Genomic DNA, 19,380 nt, shown 5'->3' with positions numbered 1-19,380 from the left:
GTGCCTGCGTCGGATCGATAGATGAGAACAAAGCAAGGGACCCATAGAGATAAGGGAACAAGACGTTCCCTTTCCATATTGCGGGCTGTCGAATCTTCCATGTGCGGGGCTCCAGTGGTGGAAACGCATAGGAATTAATGTGCAGAAACGAATAAAGTGTCAGATATTATTTTAGACCAGAACTGCTAATAAAAATAGGAAAAAGCTGCAATCTTGTACCGGAACTCTCGGTCTACCGTTCCACTCTTGCAACATTTAGACGGCTTTCATCATAGAGATGTCAAAGCCTAGAGTAACAGTCACAGAGACCCATCGCTTTCAATTTTTACCAGCCGTTTATGACCGTACATTTGTTTCCCGATCTCTAATACCTAACCTCTATTACACACGGAAGTGGAAGTCATTTTATTCCCACATGCTGCATTCTGGGAAATGTAGTTTTTTGATGGAACTTGCAAAATCTACCACATTTACACTTTTTAAAAAATCAATACTGTTCCAGATATATTGCAGAGATACCCCCAGATTCTGAGCTGGCGATGCTAGCCTTAAAAATAAAATTGAGGGTCAGCAGTAAGTGCCCCCGAGAGGGGCCAGGCTGAGGAACGCCTCCTGCCCCGGGTTCTATTTCCCTTAGTGACAACAACGAGGCTGCCAGTCGGTGCCCGGAGAGAGAAGTTGGTGTGTTTGTTTCGCTAGCCTCTTCCCGGGGGCTGAGTGGGGCTGCTTTGGGGGCGGCCGGCCAGAATCGGAGGAGAGGAGGAAGAATCCCGCGCAATCATGGTAAAGGCCTCTTGTGCCTTCGGGGGGGAAGGACGGAGGGTTAACAAAGGGGAAAATGCAGCGTCATCCCGGTTCCGAGGGGAGCTGTAGCTAAGGGCAGGGAGGAAGAGGATGGTGCTTGCCCCAAAGTTAAGAGCGGACCCGACTTTTAAACTGGTTCGCCGTAGTTGTTCCTTTTAACTGAATAGTTCGCTGCTTTTCAGTAGGGATGCCAGCCTCCAGGTGGGACCTGGGGATCCCCTGGAAGTACAGCTCCTCTCCAGACGACAGAGATCAGCTCCCCTGGAGAAAATGGCTGCTTTGGAGGGGGGGCTCTGTGGCATGGGGCCCCACTGAGGTCTCCGTCCTCCCCAGGCTCCATCCCCAAATCCTCAGGAGTTTCCCGGTCTGGATCTAGCAAACACCCCCCCCCCCGCAATTCCCTGCTGGTGGCCAGGGGGAACCTGGCAACCCTAGCTTTGGTGTAGTCAAGAGAAGGGGTCGTGGTTAATTCCATCCCATGGAGATGTTTCCTCTGCTGATTTTTGTCACTCTCCTTTTCCCAAGGAGCTCAGTCAGAGCAGCACGCATGGGTCTCCCTTCCCCCGTTTTATCTTCACAACAATCCTGCGAGGTCGTTCAGGACGTATAGCAGTTTTAGTCTGGCAGCATAGGGTTGCTATCTGTGGGTTGGAGCTTTCCGGGAGGTTTGGGGGTGGAGCCTGGGGAGGGTAGGACGTCTGTGAGGTGTAGTGCCATGCAGTCTGTATTCCAAAGCAGCCATTTTCTTCTCGGTAGCCTGGAAATCAGCTGTGATTCTATGGGATTTCCAGGCCCCATTCCGGATTGGGAAATACCTTGAGGTTTGGGGGGTGGAGTCTAAGGAGGGCGGGATTTGGGGAAAGTTGGGACTTTAACAAAGTATAGTGCCATAGAGTCCACCTTCCGAAGTAATTTCTGTCACCTAGCAGATCAGTTGTACTCCCAGGAGAACTCCAGCCACCACCTGGAGGTTGGCAACCCTAGCAAAATAGAAAGATCTTTACTGTGAGGTGGGTAAAGGAGAATGACTGGCCCAAGGTCTCTCAGTAAGCATCCATGGTAAACTGGGGGCTTGCAACTGAGTCTCTCAGATCTAAGTCTGACATATTAGCTATGATGCCATGCTGGCTGGTTATCACTTTTTAATGCCATCTCCCCCCCCCCCAGCTGAGGATTAGGGTAAACAAAGTTTTAACTGTTATTAGCCTTCCTTCCTGATTTTGGTGTTATGTGTGTTCTTTATATGATATTATCGAATTATTGTATATATGGTGGTGGTGGAAAGTGCCATCAAGTCACAGCTGACTTATGGCAGTCCTGTAGGGTGTTCAAGGCAAGAGATGACCAGACTTGATTTGGCATTGGCTGCCTCTTGGTTTCCCATCCATACTAACCATTGCTGACCCTGCTTAGCTTCCAAGATCCAATGAGATTGGGCTAGCCTGGGCCATCCCGGTCAAGGCATTATACTTTAAACAAGAAGCGGTGAGCCAATGGTCCCTCTAAGCTGTGGAGTCTTGTGAGCAAAAATTCTACTTTGTGAGCTACTGGCATTAAAGTTGTGAGCGAGCGATATGGCTACTGCATAAATTAGCTTGCTCTGGAGTTATCCTTCCTGAGCTAAGACAAAAAATGTGTGAGCCGGAGGCGAAAAAACTGTGAGCTAGCTCACACTAACTCAGCTTAGAGGGAACACTGGCGGTGACCTGCGATACTCGCGGGGGGGGGAGCTCCATGCAGAGGAGGAAGCTGCCTCAGGTAAGCCTTTTCCACTGGCCCTACCTGGCCCCGACGGCAAGGGCAATGCAGCTCCAAGCCGCCGGGCCTGCCAAACGTCCCCCGCCCCTGCCTGGCCCCAAAGGCCAACTAAACTCCCCCTGGCAACGGTGGCGAGGCCCATGCGACTTCGAGTCGCTGGGCCCGCCAAATCTCCCCCTCCCCCAAGCCTTCTCCCTCCCCTCTCCCCTAGTAAGCTGCCCTGAGCCCGCTTGCGGGGAGGGCGGGGTAAAAATGCCGAAATAAATATAAATAAATAAATCGTGGCGGCAAGGCCTGGCCGGCCTGCCAAGCTTTCCCCCCCCACGGTGGATGTGGTGGCGAGGGTTGAGTGGCTCACAGCCGTCGGCCCGCCAAGCCTTTGACGTCCCCCCCAAGCAGCGGCGCCACGGCAGTTCTCAGAGCATTCCCTTTTACTTTTGGGGGGATTTAAATATCCCCGTGTACTTTTTTCTACTTTTTAGATTTTTCTGCACACCTGGAGACTATTCTAAGTGTGCAGGCAAATCTCCCTGCCCTCCAGGTGCCCCCGATGTGCAGATTTAGATATCCGCACGGAGGGGGCAACTTGGCTATTAGATATATAGATGTTTTCTTAATGTCGAAAAGTGTTGATGTTTGCTGACCGTATTTGGGTAGAAAGGCAGCACAGAAATGTTTTAAATAAAAATAAATAAATATCTGTACAAAACCCGGGAGGTAGTTTGGGCTGAAAGATCGTTAGTAGCCCAAGAAGGGACCAGGTTGTTTTTTTGGTAGATATATTTCAGTGGTCCTTCAGATCCATTATTTTGGACAGTGCTCCAAAGATGATGTACACAGAGTCATTCTCACCCCTCTTTCGTCCTCACAAGACCTCTGCAAGCTAGGTTAGTCTGAGAGAGATAATGGCTATGCCAAAGTCACAGCATAAGCTTCATGGACGAGTGGGGTTTTTTTTTTAGATAAACTTTTTATTCAGAAGAAAGTAGAATACAAAGCTTTACAAGTTCCTCTTCAGTTCTATAACCAAATCATATGGATGTTGAGTTCTGTTCACTATCCTAGTTAGAATATCATTCCATTAATCAAACTTCTCTAACTATCCACCATGCCGTTTACAGATTAGTTTACTCAACTGCATGCATTCCTTTAGTTTCTCCAACCACTCAGCTTTATTTGAAGTTACCTTTCCTTTCCAGTATCTAGCAGAAACTAATCTTGCAGAGAACAAAATTTGAGCTCAGTGGCGCCTTTAAGACCCACAAAGTTTTATTCTGGTCTCCAAGGTGCCACTGGACTCAAACTTTGTTCTGCTGCTTCAGACCAACACAGCTACCCACCTGAATCTCATCCTGCAGAGGTTATGGCATTTAAAACAAATTATTTAGTATCTTTGGGGAGAAACGTCTACATAATTCAATAGGATTTAGGGGAGAAAGGTAAATCTTTACCTGCTCCTTGCAAAATAGTTCTGGCCATCATTTCCCAGTATTTTTCAGCTCTACTACGTCTCCCCCACATATGTATAAAGTTTGCGTCAAAAGCTCCACAAAACCAACAGTCAACCTGGGGATTTTAAACTATCCAAAGTCTAGCAATATAGCCACTACACTGCACTCAGGTTTTATCTGGAACATTTGATGGTGCTTAGAAATATAATATCCCCACTCTGCCATGAAGACCAGTGGGAGATCTTGGGCTAATTATTCTCTAACCATCCAGCCTACCTCACAGGGTTGTTGTGAAGATGAAATTGTGAAGGGTACTATGTTTGCTGCCCTGAACTCCAGAGAAAGGGTGGGATTAAAATTATCAGTAAGTCCTATTTTTCTGGCCTTCTGTACTTGGAAACTGCTCCTGTGGCATCTGATGGAAGAATAAGTTCACAGGCCAGCTGCTGGCTCATCATGAATCTTATCCAAATTGTGATTTATGTGAAAATGATTGGTGTAAGCTGGAAAACAGCTTTTGTCTGCTTTCGAAGGACACCAAGGACATCTTGAGCCTCCTCTTCTAACGTACTCTCGTCTTCTCCTCCCCCTCTCCAGTTTTCTTTTAATATGTTTGATCATCCGATCCCCCGGGTTTTCCAGAACCGCTTCTCGACTCAGTACCGCTGCTTCTCGGTGTCCATGCTCGCGGGACCTAATGACAGGTCAGATGTGGAGAAAGGCGGGAAGAGTATGTGCTGTTTTATTTTGAATAATACTCTCTTGGAAGCAAAACCGTGGTGGGTGATGCTGGGTGGTGTTTGAAACAAACACAGCGTACGATCCTAGAACACTTCTGGTGCAAAGCTTACTCAGCACAGAAGAAACTTACCGATTTAGCTCTTTGAGGACTGACAGTGTAATCCTGAGCAGAGTTGGCAATCATTATAGCCAGTGGCCTCAGAAGGGCCTATCTCTGTTTAGGATTGCCCTGGGAGCTATTTGTTGTTCTTATTGTGTAGTAAGAGGGATTCTCAGCAGTTCAGATGCAGTTTAAGTGAGTGACTTTATTTTGGCTCCCTTTCCATCACTTCTTCCAGCCTCGTGATGGGAGTTTAAAAGGGAAAAACAATATGACTTTAGGCTGTGTGTGAGTCTGATAAGGGAAATATATGAATGAGCAGCAACAGCTTGGCTTGGAATGGGGGCCGAGGGCATTTGAAGGTCTGAGAATGGAAGAAGCTGCCACGGAGGGCGCTCCAGAGAGGCACGGGGTAAAAACAGACACATCGTTTTAGGAGTCAGCTGAGGAGATTTGGTAGCCCCTCTGCTGCTCTGTAAATATACACAAATATTTCTCTCCTGTCAGGGAGGGGGAGAAACCTTCTCTGCAGGCCTTCAGAGTGATTCAGCATAAATGGGAGAGGCACCTATTGGCTAGTGGTTGTGACATCACCTAACTTACCATCTCTCCACCCTCCATCCCTTTGCGACTTTAAAAAAAAAATGTCTATGGTAATTCTGTGGGGAAGGGGAACGAATAAATGCATATGTGCCGGCTTAAAAAAGAGGAAGAAGTGATCTACCTGTCGCATTGGGAAAAGTGACCGACTGTCAGAACCGAGTGTTCAGCTTGTGGTACATATGTTTGTAATGGAATCTGCGAAGCTGAGCTTGTGCCACAGGTGAAGAGCTCGCTGTGTCTGCTCTTACTACCTTGTGTTTGACTTCCATCTGCAGTCACATGATGCCTTTTAAAAATACGTTCTGGCACACTGACTCCATGGTCCTCTGTGCTGCTGGTCGTAGGGCCATCTGTGTGAAATAGTCAGCGTCTTGTCTTCCAGATTGCCATATTCTTCACTGTGTGTGTGACCCCTTCGCACTAGGCTCCACCCATTAGACACGTTTGCTGTGGAACCTGTTTTATGTCTTGGCAGCAGCATGTCGAATCACCTCTGTAACGTGTAGTATAGCTTACCTCATGTTCTAAGTTTATCATGTGGTGTACTTTCCCATCATTGCTCAGCATATAATGATATCATGACACTGCATATGTTTCAGTAAACATTACAGAGAGGGGAACCTTGGCGTGGAGATGCCATTTTTGATGGCAACCCTGTGCTTTTTATATGGCTAAGTTCAGCTCAAAGCACCTTGATGTTTGTCTGTCTGAAGACTATGACATTAGTGTTATACCTAGTCTTACTGTAACTATCTTATTTCCTTCTGCAGTAATCATGCCACCTTCTGCTTTGGATCAACTCAGTGAGTAATTTATTCGTTATTTTTATTTATTTGTTTATACCCCGCCTTTCTATCCAATAGGGAGCCAAAGCAGCTCACATCGTTCTCCTCATCTTTATTTTATTGTCATAACAACCATGTGAGGTAGGCTAGGCTGAGAGTGCATGACCAGACCAAGCTCACCCAGGCAAGCTTCCTTGGCAGAGCGGAGATTCAAACCAGGGTTTCTCAGCAACTAGTCTGACCCTCTAACTGCTATACTAAATTTCTAATTTAGTAGACATCACAAACCAACTGTGTTTTCCTTGATCTACTCGTGTATAATAAGCTAGGCAACCATCTGTGAATATGCTAGTTTTCATACTGGCGAGTAGAACAGCATCCCTCCTAGTTTCCTTATTGCTGTGGCTTTCATAGAGGAAGTTAATTTGGCAGTATTGTCAACTCTGCTAATTTATTTTGGTAGTTGGCATCTTTTTTAAAAAACCTTTGAAATTACCCAAATTGCATTTGAAATAGACAGTGCAATCCTGTGCAGTCTAAGTTCATTGAACTCTTTCATAGTATCTCAGGCGAGCTATGAATCGATGTGTCCCAGGTTTGCTCTTTTCTGTTGCTACAGACAGACTAACACAGTTACCCATCTTGATCTAAGCTACGAGATAAATGTTTATCCTGACTGGGCACATACCAACTCCATATGCTCTAGAGCAAAGTTTGAGTCCAGTGGCACCTTTAAAACCTACAAAGTTTTATTCTAGGTATAATCTTTCATGTCCATGCACACTTCTTCAGATCTGAGGAACTGTGCTTGCACACAAAAGCTTATACCTTGAATAAAACTTTGTTGGTCTCAAAGGTGCCACTGGACTCAGACTTTGTTCTGCTGCTTCAGACCAACTCAGCTACCCACCTGAATCTATCCACATGTCCTAGTTTGTTAAAACAGCAAGAAAACAATAAGAATGTGGGATTTTTCTTGTATCTTAAACACAAATCAATTGTATTTATTTCCTCCCCTACTTTCCTTATTTGAGGACCAGTGGAAAAGCACTCGACGGCTTAATGTCATATTACGCAAGTGATGTTGCTGTACAGTAGACCTGTTTCTATGTTTGAGCCCCAGGTCTGCCTGGCCTAGCTCTCAAGGGGTCTGTGTGTTCTGCTTTCTTATCAGCAGCCTGATTAAGTGCCCACCCAGTAGGGCTAACTCCTAAGTAAACAAGCACCGGATCACAGCCTCAGACCCTTTTCTTGAAGCTTTCAGAAATAATCTTTCCCCCCCCTTTTCTGTTTTCACTTAGGCCGGCTTAATATCACCTATCCTATGCTGTTTAAACTGACTAATAAAAACTCAGACCGAATGACCCACTGTGGCGTGCTTGAATTTGTGGCCGATGAGGGCATTTGTTACCTTCCGCACTGGGTAAGTGGGTCCTTTTAAAAACCATGGGGTGCACACAGTCCACATAAGCATGGGAAGCTGTCTTATGCTGGATCTGTTCATTGGGAGCTCTCCAAGACCTCATCCAGGGAGTCTTTCCAAGCCCTGATTCTTGAGATCTTTTTTTTTTTTAAACTAGAGACACCAAGAATTGAACCCAGGACCTTCTGCATACCAAACATACCCTGTAAACCGCCCAGGGACCCTTCAGGGTTAGGGCGGTATAGTAAGTCGAAACAATAAATAAATAAACATATGAACATAAGGGAGGCCAATGTTGGATCAGGCCAATGGCCCATTCAGTCCAACACTCTGTCACACAGTGGCCAAAAATACCAGGTGCCATCAGGAGGTCCAGCAGTGGGGCCAGGACACTAGAAGCCCTCCCATTGTTGCCCCCCCCCAAGCACGAAGAAGACAGAGCATCACTTGCCCCAGATTGAGAGTTCCTATCTATACCTTGTGGCTAATAGCCACCGATGGACCTCTGCTCCATATGCTTATCCAATTCCCTCTTGAAGCCATCCATGCTTGTAAACAATGCTCCCTCTAAGCTGTGGAGTCTTGTGAGCAAAAATTCCACTTTGTGAGCTACCGGCATTAAAGTTGTGAGCGAGCGATTTGGCTATTGCATAAATTAGTTTGCTCTGGAGCCATCCTTCCTGAGCAAAGACAACCATGTGTGAGCCAGAGGCTAAAAAACTGTGAGCTAGCTCACACTAACTCAGCTTAGAGGGAACACTGCTTGTAGCCGCCACCACCTCCTGTGGCAGTGAATTCCATGTGTTAATCACTCTTTGGGTGAAGAAGTGCTTCCTTTTATCTGTTCCTAACCCGACTGCTCAGCAATTTCATGGAGTGCCCATGAGTTCTTTGCCACTCAGCTGTGGTCTCTGCAAAGGCTATGTTGGGAGGGCATTTTTATAAAGTGTGGTGGCAGTGGTGGAAAATGCCATCATCGCAGTCGACCTATGGCAACCCTGACCCTGTAGGGTTTTCAAAGCAAGAGACACTCAGAAGTAGTTTGCCATTGGTCTGCCTCTGCATAACAACCCCGGACTACCTTGGTGGCCTCCCATCCAAATACTGACCAGGGCTGACCCTGCTCAGCTTCTGAGATGGGCTGTAATTTAAGGCACTGTTTGTATGCATTATCTTATTCTTTATCGTTTTTAAAAAAATTCTGTCATCCGGTTTTTGCATTTCTTATCTGTCTTGTCTTGTACCGTTTTAGTACTGTACTGTTTAGGCAGACTATAAATAAAGTAAATATATGACTATTTAAAATACGTTGCTTAAGGCGAACTGGATGCCTCCTTTTTTGTCTTCTCGTGGAACTTCGGGATACGCAGGGAGTGTTTGAGCAAAATTTTCACAAAGTCCATTTCAAGGACGTGTTTCAGCTTGGTTCAGATTAAGCATCCCTAAAGAAGCACTTCCTTGTTTCTTTCTTTTTAAAAAAACAGATGATGCAGAACTTGCTACTGGAGGAAGGAGGCCTGGTGCAGGTGGAGAGTGTTAACCTCCAGGTGGCGACTTACTCAAAGTTTCAACCGCAAAGTCCCGATTTCCTTGACATCACCAACCCTAAAGCAGTGTATCCTTTTTTTGTTCTGTCTTAGGAGAGGCACAGAAGTGGTTTGAGTTGTGACCGTTGTTTTTATTTCTTACACCATTGTGAGGAAAGAAGTAGAATCAGCTTTTCCATCAGTGTTTGTAGACTTTAAGAGGAAACCACCAAAAAGCATTTATATTTTCATTGGGGGAGCATTGTAAGGACTAATTCACAAGGTAATTTAGTGATGTTGCTTTGTTGGCTTCAGTGGGAGTGCACACTAAGGAATGTGGTTTGGTTTCCCTTCCAAGCACATTAACAATAATAATAATAATCTGGAGACAAACCAGGAACTGCCTCCAAAGCAGAATCAGAAACAGTACTATAAAGTGGGTTAGCAAACTGTAGCTTGGAGGCAATTCCTAGTTGGCTGTAACCGTAGTTTTCTCATTTTGACTATTGCAATAAGTTAGTAGGTTAGTGCAAAGCAGGCAGTGGGAGGAGGTTGACCCATAAGGTGAGGAGGAAGGATGTGTGAGCCGATGGCACAATCCTGATCCTCCAAATCTGGTTTGCTGGATCACTTAACATGGCCTTGGCATTTTAGCTGGGTTCAGCTTTAGAACTTGGACATACAATTTTGAGTTTTAGCCAGAGGGTAGAAATCTCTGTAATGGAGATTTTCAAAGACTTCACTGTTTCCCTAAGACTGTAAGGGTTGCTCTTGTTCCATAGGCTCCTCCTCCTCAGTGATGAAAGCACACCTGATTGGTTACTTTCTCCCCAGTATGAGTTCTTGTGTGCTTCTAATCGATGCTTTGGGAATTGCAGTGAATTTCTGCTATAGTTGGCACAAAGCTGCTCAGCTGGCTGATCCACAGTAACAACTCAAAGCTGGCCTAGCAAAATTACACCAACTAGCTTGATTTCTGAAACTGGCAATTCTGCAAATTCTGCGAAAGCCATGCTCCAGTGCAATATCAGCTTCTTGGAAGTCTACCAAAGCACTGAGGAATTCAGAGCCCTAATAGCTCTGAAACGGAATATTACAACATTTAAGGCTAAGTAAATTTGATTAAACCATATTTCTGCGTTTTAAGTACATACTTAAGAGAACATTTATTTTTGAACAACCTCATGTTCTTATCCATGTTTCATTCCTTCCCTTCAACATAAGCCCTTGCAGTTTCAATTCTCCAATGAAAAAATACAATTTTTGGAGAGAGATTTTTACACTGCCAGCCACTGTTCGTACCTCCATAGAGCACACAAGAAAGATAAGAGTCGAATAAGCAGAAAAGCCTGAGTAAGAAGACAAAAGGAGAGAAGGAAAAGTAAAGTGATTGAAATAAACATGTAAAGAAACTGTTTTGCCTATTATTAGTAATTGCTTTGTCTTAGTGGGGGTTGTTATGCAGCTGTCCAAGACATAGTATAGAATCCTGGCTGAACAATTGCGTAAGCGTGGCTTTGATCCAGCTGTGACCTCTCTGCGCTGAATACAGTCTCATTCCAACTTAACATCCTCTCAAGATTGGAAAATGCTCTGAGAAATTTTGCTTGCCTGACCACCGGAGATGTCATCGCCATCAACTACAACGAGAAGGTGATGTCTGTCGTTTTAAAAGCATGCGGCATTGAAATCTGTGCACCAGGGAGGGGGTCGTTAGCAATTTTGATTTGAGAATCAGTTCCTCGTGTGCCTGTGATTAATTCTAAAAAGTGATTTAAAGCTACCTGATGGGTGTTGCAGGAGGGGCTGTCAGGGATCAAGCTGACTGAACCATTATCAGTTTTAATTGAAGAGTCTGAGGCGGGGAGTGTGCATGAAAATCACATGTAAGCATTCTAAGGTTTGCAACAACGGCTCTAGAAATACTGATTGGCGCCTGCTCTTTCAGATCTACGAGCTTCGAGTAATGGAGACCAAACCTGACAAAGCTGTGTCCATCATAGAGTGTGACATGAACGTAAGTCCGAGGCTGCCATGGCAGAGTGGCAGTTTGAGCCCGGGGTCTTAGTCCAACACTCTGACCGCTAAAACTGCATTGGCTGGGCCTGAAATGCTCAGAGAGCACTAAAGGGAGGAGGCAGATTCTGGGCTATGATGTGTCAGGTCATCTGATTATATTAAACTTCACTTACAACAGGTAGATTTTGATGCACCGTTGGGTTACAAGGAACCAGAAAGACAGGCGCACCATGAAGAAGCCACTGTGAGTTACCTTCTGACTTTTTCTCTGCTGTTTGCATTTTGGGGCACCACTGTCCTTCTACACACACACACACACACACACACGTGCGCGCACCCCCCTTTCTTAAAAAAAAAAAAAGACTGTTGAAAAGAAGCAATAGATGCTTTTGACAGATAAGAACATCAGGTCCCTGCTGGCTGAAACCAAAGGACCCTCTATCTCAGCAGTCTGTTTCTCACAGTGGTCAGACAGAGGCTCCTCAAAAACTTACAAGTGGGGCACAGAGGCCAAAGCTGGGGAGGGACTATGTCTCAGTGGTAGAGCTTAGCGTGCAGACGTTTTCAAGTTTAGTCCCCAGGATCTCCAGTTAAGGATCAGGTGGTAGGTGATGTGAAAGACCCTGACCTGAGACCCTGGAGAGCTGCTGCCAGTCTTGAGAAAACAATACAGACCTTGATGGACCAGTGGTCTGATTCAGTATGAGGTAACTTCTTTGTGTGTGGTCCTTCCCCCAGCCGCCTGTATCCAGCAGTATACCACTTCTGAACAGAGAGGTTTCATTTAACTATCCTCTCAGATAGAAACTGATAACACTTGCCTTCCTTGAACAGGCAAATTACGTGATCACTGCAGGTCACGAACTTCATTGAGCTACCCATGCCACTTTCTTAGCTTCCTAAGGCTGCAGTCCTACACGCAGTTGTCTTGGAATAAACCCTGTAAGTAGGGCTTGTTTCTGAGGAAACATGCAGAGGATTGCTGCATTTTGAGAGCCAGTTTGGTGTGGTGGTTAGGAGCGCAGACTCTAATCTGGGAGAACCGGATTTGATTCCCCACTCCTCTACATGCAGCTGCTGGTCTGACCTTGGGTCAGTCACAGGTTCTTTCAGAGCTGGTCTCTCAAGAGGAGTTCTCGAAAGAGCTCTCTCAGCCTCACCTACCTCACAGGGTGTCTGCTGTGGGGAGGGGAAGGGGAAGGAGATTGTAAGCTGCTCTGAGACTCCGAGTGAAGGGCAGGGTATAAATTCAATCCCTTTCTTCTTCGTCGTCTTCAAAAACATTACAATGTAAAAAAAAATACCCCTGGAAATGTATTTATTTATTTATTTTATTTTATTTGTTAAATTTATATCCCACACCTCCCCGCTGAACATGTAAATGTTCTCACTGATTGCATATTGCAGTGACATCATTCTAAAACAAAGGCATTTATTTCTCCTTCTGTTGTACAGGATGTTGAAGCGGACCACACTGGTTACGCGAGTGACCGGGGATTCCGTGTAAGTCCCTTGTGTGACTGATTATAGACAACTCACGGGAATTTGGGGCAATCTCCCTTTTCTTGGTGGAACCTGGAGAGTCAGCATGGTGTTGTGGTTAAGAGTGGTGGATTCTAATCTGGGGCCCTGGGTTTGATTCCCCACTTCTCTCCCACATGAAGCCTGCTGGGTGACCTTGGGCCAGCCACAGTTCTCTCAGAACTCTCTCAGCCCCACCTGTTGTGGGGTGCCTGTCGCGGGGAGAGGAAGGGAAGGCGATTGTAAGCTACTGCGAGACTCCTTAAGGTAGAGAGAAGCGAGATATAAAAACCAACTCTTTTTTGGTTTTTTAAATTTTTTCATATGTGCGTGTGTCTGGTTGAGTATGTATGCACCTGGAAGTCATGGGAACTTCTGGTGACTGACCCCTACTGGCGGCCTGATGGATATTCAGAGGGGTGGCTGAATAGGGCCTGCCCCTGCCTCCTGCCTCTGGTATTTCAAGGAGGTCTCCCATCCAAGTACTTATTAGAGTCAACCCTGCTTAGCTTCCGAGATCTGATGAGATTGGGCTTGCCTGGGCTATCCAGGTCAGGGCAAAACCCAACTCTTCTTCGTCTGGAAAATTCCTCTGCTGGTGTGCCTTGATACAACTACAGACGATGGAATGGATCCCTTTGGGTGGGGGGGGACATAAGATGTCACTTGGTGCTAAGCAGGATATGAGCAGTTCTGATATTTTTCACTGGGTATAGATCAGTTACATGGAGATTGGGGGGGAAAGAAAATATAGGCGAGATATGGAAGCCAGCAAAATATATAGACAATCCAGAGCAAGCGTACCGTAGGCAAAGAGAGCCAGAACAGCGTGAAGCGGCCTCATCCTGCAAACGAGTGATCCATTTTCTTATGTGTTAAAAAAAATAAATAGCAGTTTAACTGAAGGGGAGTAAGACGGATTGCAAAGCACACAAAGGCTGCCCTCTTACGTGCTCCTACTTGGAAGCAAGACCTATCAAGCTTATTAGGACTTTCTTCCAAATTAACGTGTTTAGGATTGGGTGATGCCAATCCAGTCATCAGAAGTGATCTAAATCTTGAATTTGTCATTTTAACTCCTTAAAAATATTTGGCATTTCCTGCATCTAGGAAGGGGAGAGACTTGCTATGATCTTCAATGGGATGTAGATGTCCCTCTTGGTGTATTCTATGCTGTCCGTGTAACAGGGACTATGACTATATATCATGATTCCAGATGATTTCTGTTCTTCTTGTAGGCATTTTCAGGATCTGGCAATAGGCTGGATGGGAAAAAGAAAGGTGTTGAGCCGAGTCCTTCTCCAATTAAGCCTGAAGATATTCGAAGGTCAGTTTGTCTTGCAAATATTCACACTCAGCAAAACATCTCAAATTATCTTGCTCAGCCACCGTGGTGTTTACAGCCAGTGAGTGATGAACTCACACTAAGCTTCAGTAGCATAGCTGCTGGTGTCTTCAGATCCCTGTCTCTTTAGAAGTCCTCCTGCATTCTCAGATCTACCTTACACCTGAGCTCTTCCACCCCAAACCTGATGGTTAATTCATTGTTAAAAGGCACTAAGCGTAGATTTAACAGACTTCTGTTCTCATTTAATTTTAAGCAGCCTATCTTTTTTAAAAAACCAACTATTAAAATCATATTTTTAACATTTAAATCTTTTTAAAAAAATTTAAAAATTCAAATGTTAACTTTCTTCTTTTAACCAATGGTTTTTATCCACACTGAAGACAAGAACAGGGGATAGGGTGCAAATTCAGATTTGGGTCCAGCCATCTGTACATGATCATGTATGATTTCTTTAGTCCCAGAATATTGCACCATTACATATAAACCATCAGCACATGTACAGCAGGGATATCCCGTGCATGTGTCATAAACAGAAATATGAGCAGACAGCTAACTCTTTTGGGGAGGCCTGGTCCAGTTTAGGTTTGGTATTACGCCAAGAGAGACACTGAGCAAGTTCTTCATTGAAAATAATAATGCTTAGCCTTCATACACCTCTGTAAACATTCAAAGTGCTTGACATCCATTGTCTTCTTGTAATCCTTACAACAATCCTGTGAGTTGTGTATGTGTGTAAAGTGCTGTCAAAGTGTCTAAGCAGAGGTGATTTGCCATTGCCTGCCTCTACGAAGTCATCCTTGGTGGTCTCCCGTCCAAGTACCGATCCAGCTTAGCTTCTGAGGTCTGACCAGATTGGGCCACAGTAAACCATTTCACATCCTGTCCTGTGAGTTAGGCTGGTCTTATTCTATCCCTGTACTGTAGGTGGAGGTGCTAAGTGTGAGAGTCATGTCAAAGATCACTAGTGACTTTTAGCAGAGGCAGAATTTGAGCTTGGCACTTCTTGGATTGCCTCTTTTCCTGCCAGTTTCTGCAGTGACACCCAGTTCAGATTCCAGCCATTCTTCATGCTTGAAGAGCTCCCGGCATGGCATTCTGTTGTAGCAAATAAAGTGTTGCATAAATCGCATTGGTTTTGAACAGGGCTTCTGCAAGAGAAACTCTTTAAAGAATCATCTTGAGAATATTTTGTGAGCCATAACATCCTGCATGGGAAGAATTGGCTCATTTGAACATCTGAAAATCACCTCACCTCCACCCCATACAGCTTGCTAGTTCAGAATGTGGCAGGTACAGCAGAATCCATTCCTGGCAGAATCCCCCTTTTATGACACTTTTAAAGGTATGGAAGCCCTGTCAGAGTCTGGACTTAACAACCCAATGCCCTTTATGTTCCCTGTTCCAGAATCCTGCCTTTCCAATCCTCTCTTATTTCTTCTGTTTTTCTTGTGTCTCAATGTCCCATGTGAGGCTTTGGCCTAGCTCACTTTTCTTCATGTCCTTCTCCTATCCTCAGGTTTTTGTTTTTCATCCCACAGCCTGCTTTGTCTCGTTTTCTCTTGCTACCCTGGCAGGCCTCTTGAGCGCTCCTGTCTTCTTCCCTGTTGCCCTCCTGACCTTAAATCCTATGAGATTTCTTCCAATCTTCCTCTTTCTCTTTCCTTCATTCACCTATTTCTCAGGTTCTTGTTCTCAAATCACCATCCGGAACCTTCCTTCAACCCCATCTCCCAATCCCGTACTCCTATGCTTTTCTACCTGCTAGGACTCCTCCCAGTCCTTCATCTGCTCCAAAAGGTTATTCCTGTCCCTTGTGCTTTAACCCCAGCCAAGATGACAGCCATCCTATCCTTCACAGATGTTGGGCTGCAAAGAGCTTTCACAGCTTTGTTGCCTGAGTATTTGGACTGTCCGGAAACAACTTTCCATGCTGTCACGGCAGGTCAGCCGATCAGTTCCAGAGGCTTCCCCACTAAAAGCTCAATACAATATGGATTCTGCAGCTGAATACAAACACAGATGGATCCTCTTGTCTCTCCAGAATGACATCTAAATGATCATAGAAAGATATACCAGCATTTCTCCTGTAACCCCTTATTTCCAAGAAAGAGATGAATGGACTAAACTCAGTCTGGGTTTTTTTTTCTGCAGAGGAATACCCAATTATGAATTTAAAATCGGCAAGATCACATTCATCAGAAATTCGCGGCCACTGGTCAAGAAAATGGAAGAGGTGAGTAAGGCTGCGCATTGACATTTTAGTGGAGAGTTTCATGCAACTAACCAGTGCTCTTTCCAGCAGTTCAGCCTGTTGAGATGACTCGTGGTCCCACTAGAATGCTTCTGGTCCATTTCTGCCACAAAGTCAGGACAGCGTAGCCAGTTGTTCACATTCTTGTTTCTGTTAATGAAATTACTGGAACTTGGTTAAAGTGGTATCTTTTATTTAAGACCACACTGAGGATTTTGCTGAGGCAATCTGCGTGCCACCTTGTGGCTTCATATCAGTTGAAAGCCTATCTCCTGAATTTGGTAGTAATTGTCCTTTGGGCGGCGGGGTGTCCCTGGAGATGGGATCTGATTTGAGAAAGATAATTTATTTTATTTTACTTTATTTATTTTATTAAACTTATTAATTGCCCACCCTGCGGGACAGGCTCTGGGTGATTTACAGCACTATAAACAGTTAAAAATACAGTTGATATATAACTAAGATCACAAATAATAAACATGAAATGTTTGTGGCAACAATTTGTATTTACTATTACTATTCTTACTAAGACTCAGAGTGGGTTACACAGTGGAAGTCACTATGATGAGACATCTAATAAGCCATGTACTATGACTAGGATTACAGAAATCCGAACAAACAGAGCGTATGTATAGAGTGCAGATAACAATGCAAGTCTAATAAGCCATGTACTATGACTAGGATTGCAAAAATCCGAACAAGCAGAGCGTATTAGACATGATACAGAGTGCAGATAACAGTGCAGAAAACAGTATTACATGAGTAGAAAATAACGCAGTGACAACAGGGTAATAGTGCAGCAAACAGATAATATGTCCCGTTACACAGTGGTGTAGTCCACATGGTCCCTTTCTCTTTGTAAAGCACCTTCCTGAACCTTTCTAAGTATTGGTCTATTACCTTTAAAGAAAAGCTTTCCTGAACACCTCCGTTTTACGTAGTGTGCGGAATGACAGAAGCATGGAATCCTTCCTGACCTTACGCAGGCCATTCCACAAGGTGGGGGGCACTATAGATAACTGACTGAACAACAACAATGGGTGCTTGGTGATCTTGTCCATGTGCAGGGTGGCACCCACAGAAGCTGATATGGGGGTTCGAGGCCATGCAAGGCTTTGCGTGTGATAGCCAATTCCTTGAATTAAACCCAGTATTTATTTATTTATTGCATTTTTACCCCGCCCTCCCCGCGAATGGGCTCAGGGCGGATTACACAGGGGCACAAACTTTTCCACTTTGCATCTTTAAGCAGCAGCCGGACAAACACTTGTTGGGCATCCTCTAGGCTGATCCTGCATTGAGCAGGAGGTTGGACTGGATGGCCTGGATGGCCCCTTCCACCTCTGTGATTCCATGATTCTGTGGGGGTTTTTTTGCATGCTTAGGGTGTTTTCAGCAGCCGGAGCAGCCCAGATTAGCCTGGGCTCACCAGAAGCTGGAAAATAAGCAGGGTTGGCCAGGGTCAGTTCTTGGAAGGGAGGCCACCAAGGAAGACCAAGGTTGCTATGCAGAGGCAGGCAATGGGAAAACATCTCTGTTTGCCTCTCACCTTGGAAATCCCATGGAGTCACCATAAGTTGGTTGCAGCTTGACAGCACATCATCATTGTTGGGGAGTTTCCTGAGTCTGTCGACATCGTGACCTCATCTGTGGGCGTGGGCTTTGCCTGCTCCCTTTGTGGCAGGTGCTCAGCTGTCGCCTTTGCCACTGGAATGACCTAGCTAACCAAAGGCATTTTCCTCTTCTCAGGATGACCCCGGAAGCCGCTTCATTGCATTTTCTGGAGAAGGCCAGTCGCTGCGCAAGAAAGGAAGAAAACCCTAAACTCAGCAGAGAGACAATAAAATAACCCCGCAGCAGTGTTGTTCACCTTTTAGGTTTTCTTTCTTAAGCAAGGGAGGGGGGGACCCTCTTGCTCCTAAGCGTTTTGGCCCAGTTTGGGTCTTAAGTTGTACTTTCCCGTTCAGGGCTGTTTTTCCTTTTAAGCTGGAGGTCTAAGCCGACAAATACTTCTCTCTCTGGTAGATTGCAGAAAGCAGAGCTCCTAGCATAGTGTCGTCTTGCCTAAGAACAGTGGACTTTTGATCGTTCACCTGGAAGGCAGCTTTCTTTTTATGAGATGTTTCCACATCTTGAATTCTTGTTGCTTAAATGGAACACGTGAAGCTAAGTTGAGGGGCAACCCCCCCCCTAAAGCAAGTGATGTGCCTATTTAATCCCTTACCTGTGTCTTTATGGCACTATTAACACTTTGCTCCTGGCAAGCGACTGAAGTATGATCTCTGTATAGAAACAAGTCAGGTGTAAAGCTGTCGCGATATATTTTCGACCTAAGGCAAATGCCTTCAAGGGAGGGGTATCCCTGAGATAATCAGTTTGCCTGGTTTATTTGACTGGGGAGGAAGGCTGTCTCTAGGTGCTGGGAAATACCCCAGTCCAAGGGAGAAGGCTCCATTACAGCCCCTTCTCCCTGTCATGCTACCTTTCTAAGTGCAGGGCTTTATATAAGGAGCACCCTGAATTGGTGTAACCTAGTCACAGGTTTGTCACTTCATAGCTGTGCTGTGTGTCCCTTCCTTTCCTGGATAACCAATATTTGCACCCCTCCTTTAGAATTTGTTTTTTGTTTCTTCTAAAGTGTACTGTGATGGCTTTGGATTCAGTTCAACTCGCCCAAGGGCTTCTATTCCTTTGAACAGTCAATACCACACTGGTTCCACAATAATAAAAGAGAAACTGGGATTGTCTTCAGAAACCTTTTCTAAATGGAGGGGAGGGGGGGCTTTTCCCCTGAAGCCAGTAGAAGAGATTGGACAATGGAAAGTCTCATATACTGTTGTAGCAGGTGCAGGTAGCGACAAATCCTGACCCACACACAAATACTAGGGCCACAACTACGGGGGCTCTCCAATTGCTCCATGACCAGGTTTCTGCCTGGAAATGGACAGACCCCCTCTCAGTTCATGGAATAGACCAGTGTCGCCAACCTTTTTGACTGTGTGGGCACCTTTGGAGTTCTGACATAGTGTGATGGGCGCTGCCACAAAGTG

At 45.3% G+C, this 19,380-nt stretch overlaps 1 protein-coding gene across 1 annotated transcript; it reads left to right on the top strand.

Moving 5' to 3' along the window:
• The first annotated feature begins 565 nt into the window (after nt 1–565).
• UFD1L (ubiquitin fusion degradation 1 like (yeast)) lies at nt 566–19,038 on the top strand. Its single transcript, XM_015416904.1, has 12 exons — nt 566–783; nt 4,611–4,743; nt 6,228–6,260; nt 7,544–7,665; nt 9,150–9,280; nt 10,772–10,844; nt 11,140–11,208; nt 11,389–11,454; nt 12,666–12,713; nt 13,970–14,058; nt 16,231–16,312; nt 18,080–19,038. The coding sequence occupies exons 1-12, from the start codon at nt 781–783 to the stop codon at nt 18,152–18,154; spliced, it is 924 nt and encodes a 307-aa protein (XP_015272390.1). The 5' UTR covers nt 566–780; the 3' UTR covers nt 18,155–19,038.
• Nucleotides 19,039–19,380: the final 342 nt, after the last annotated feature.

Source organism: Gekko japonicus, unplaced genomic scaffold, assembly GCF_001447785.1.
Source record: "Gekko japonicus isolate JY-2015 unplaced genomic scaffold, Gekko_japonicus_V1.1 scaffold316, whole genome shotgun sequence".
Lineage (NCBI taxonomy): Eukaryota > Metazoa > Chordata > Lepidosauria > Squamata > Gekkonidae > Gekko > Gekko japonicus.
Note: the sequence above shows the minus strand (reverse complement) of the source record. Positions and strands in the feature narration are given on the sequence as shown.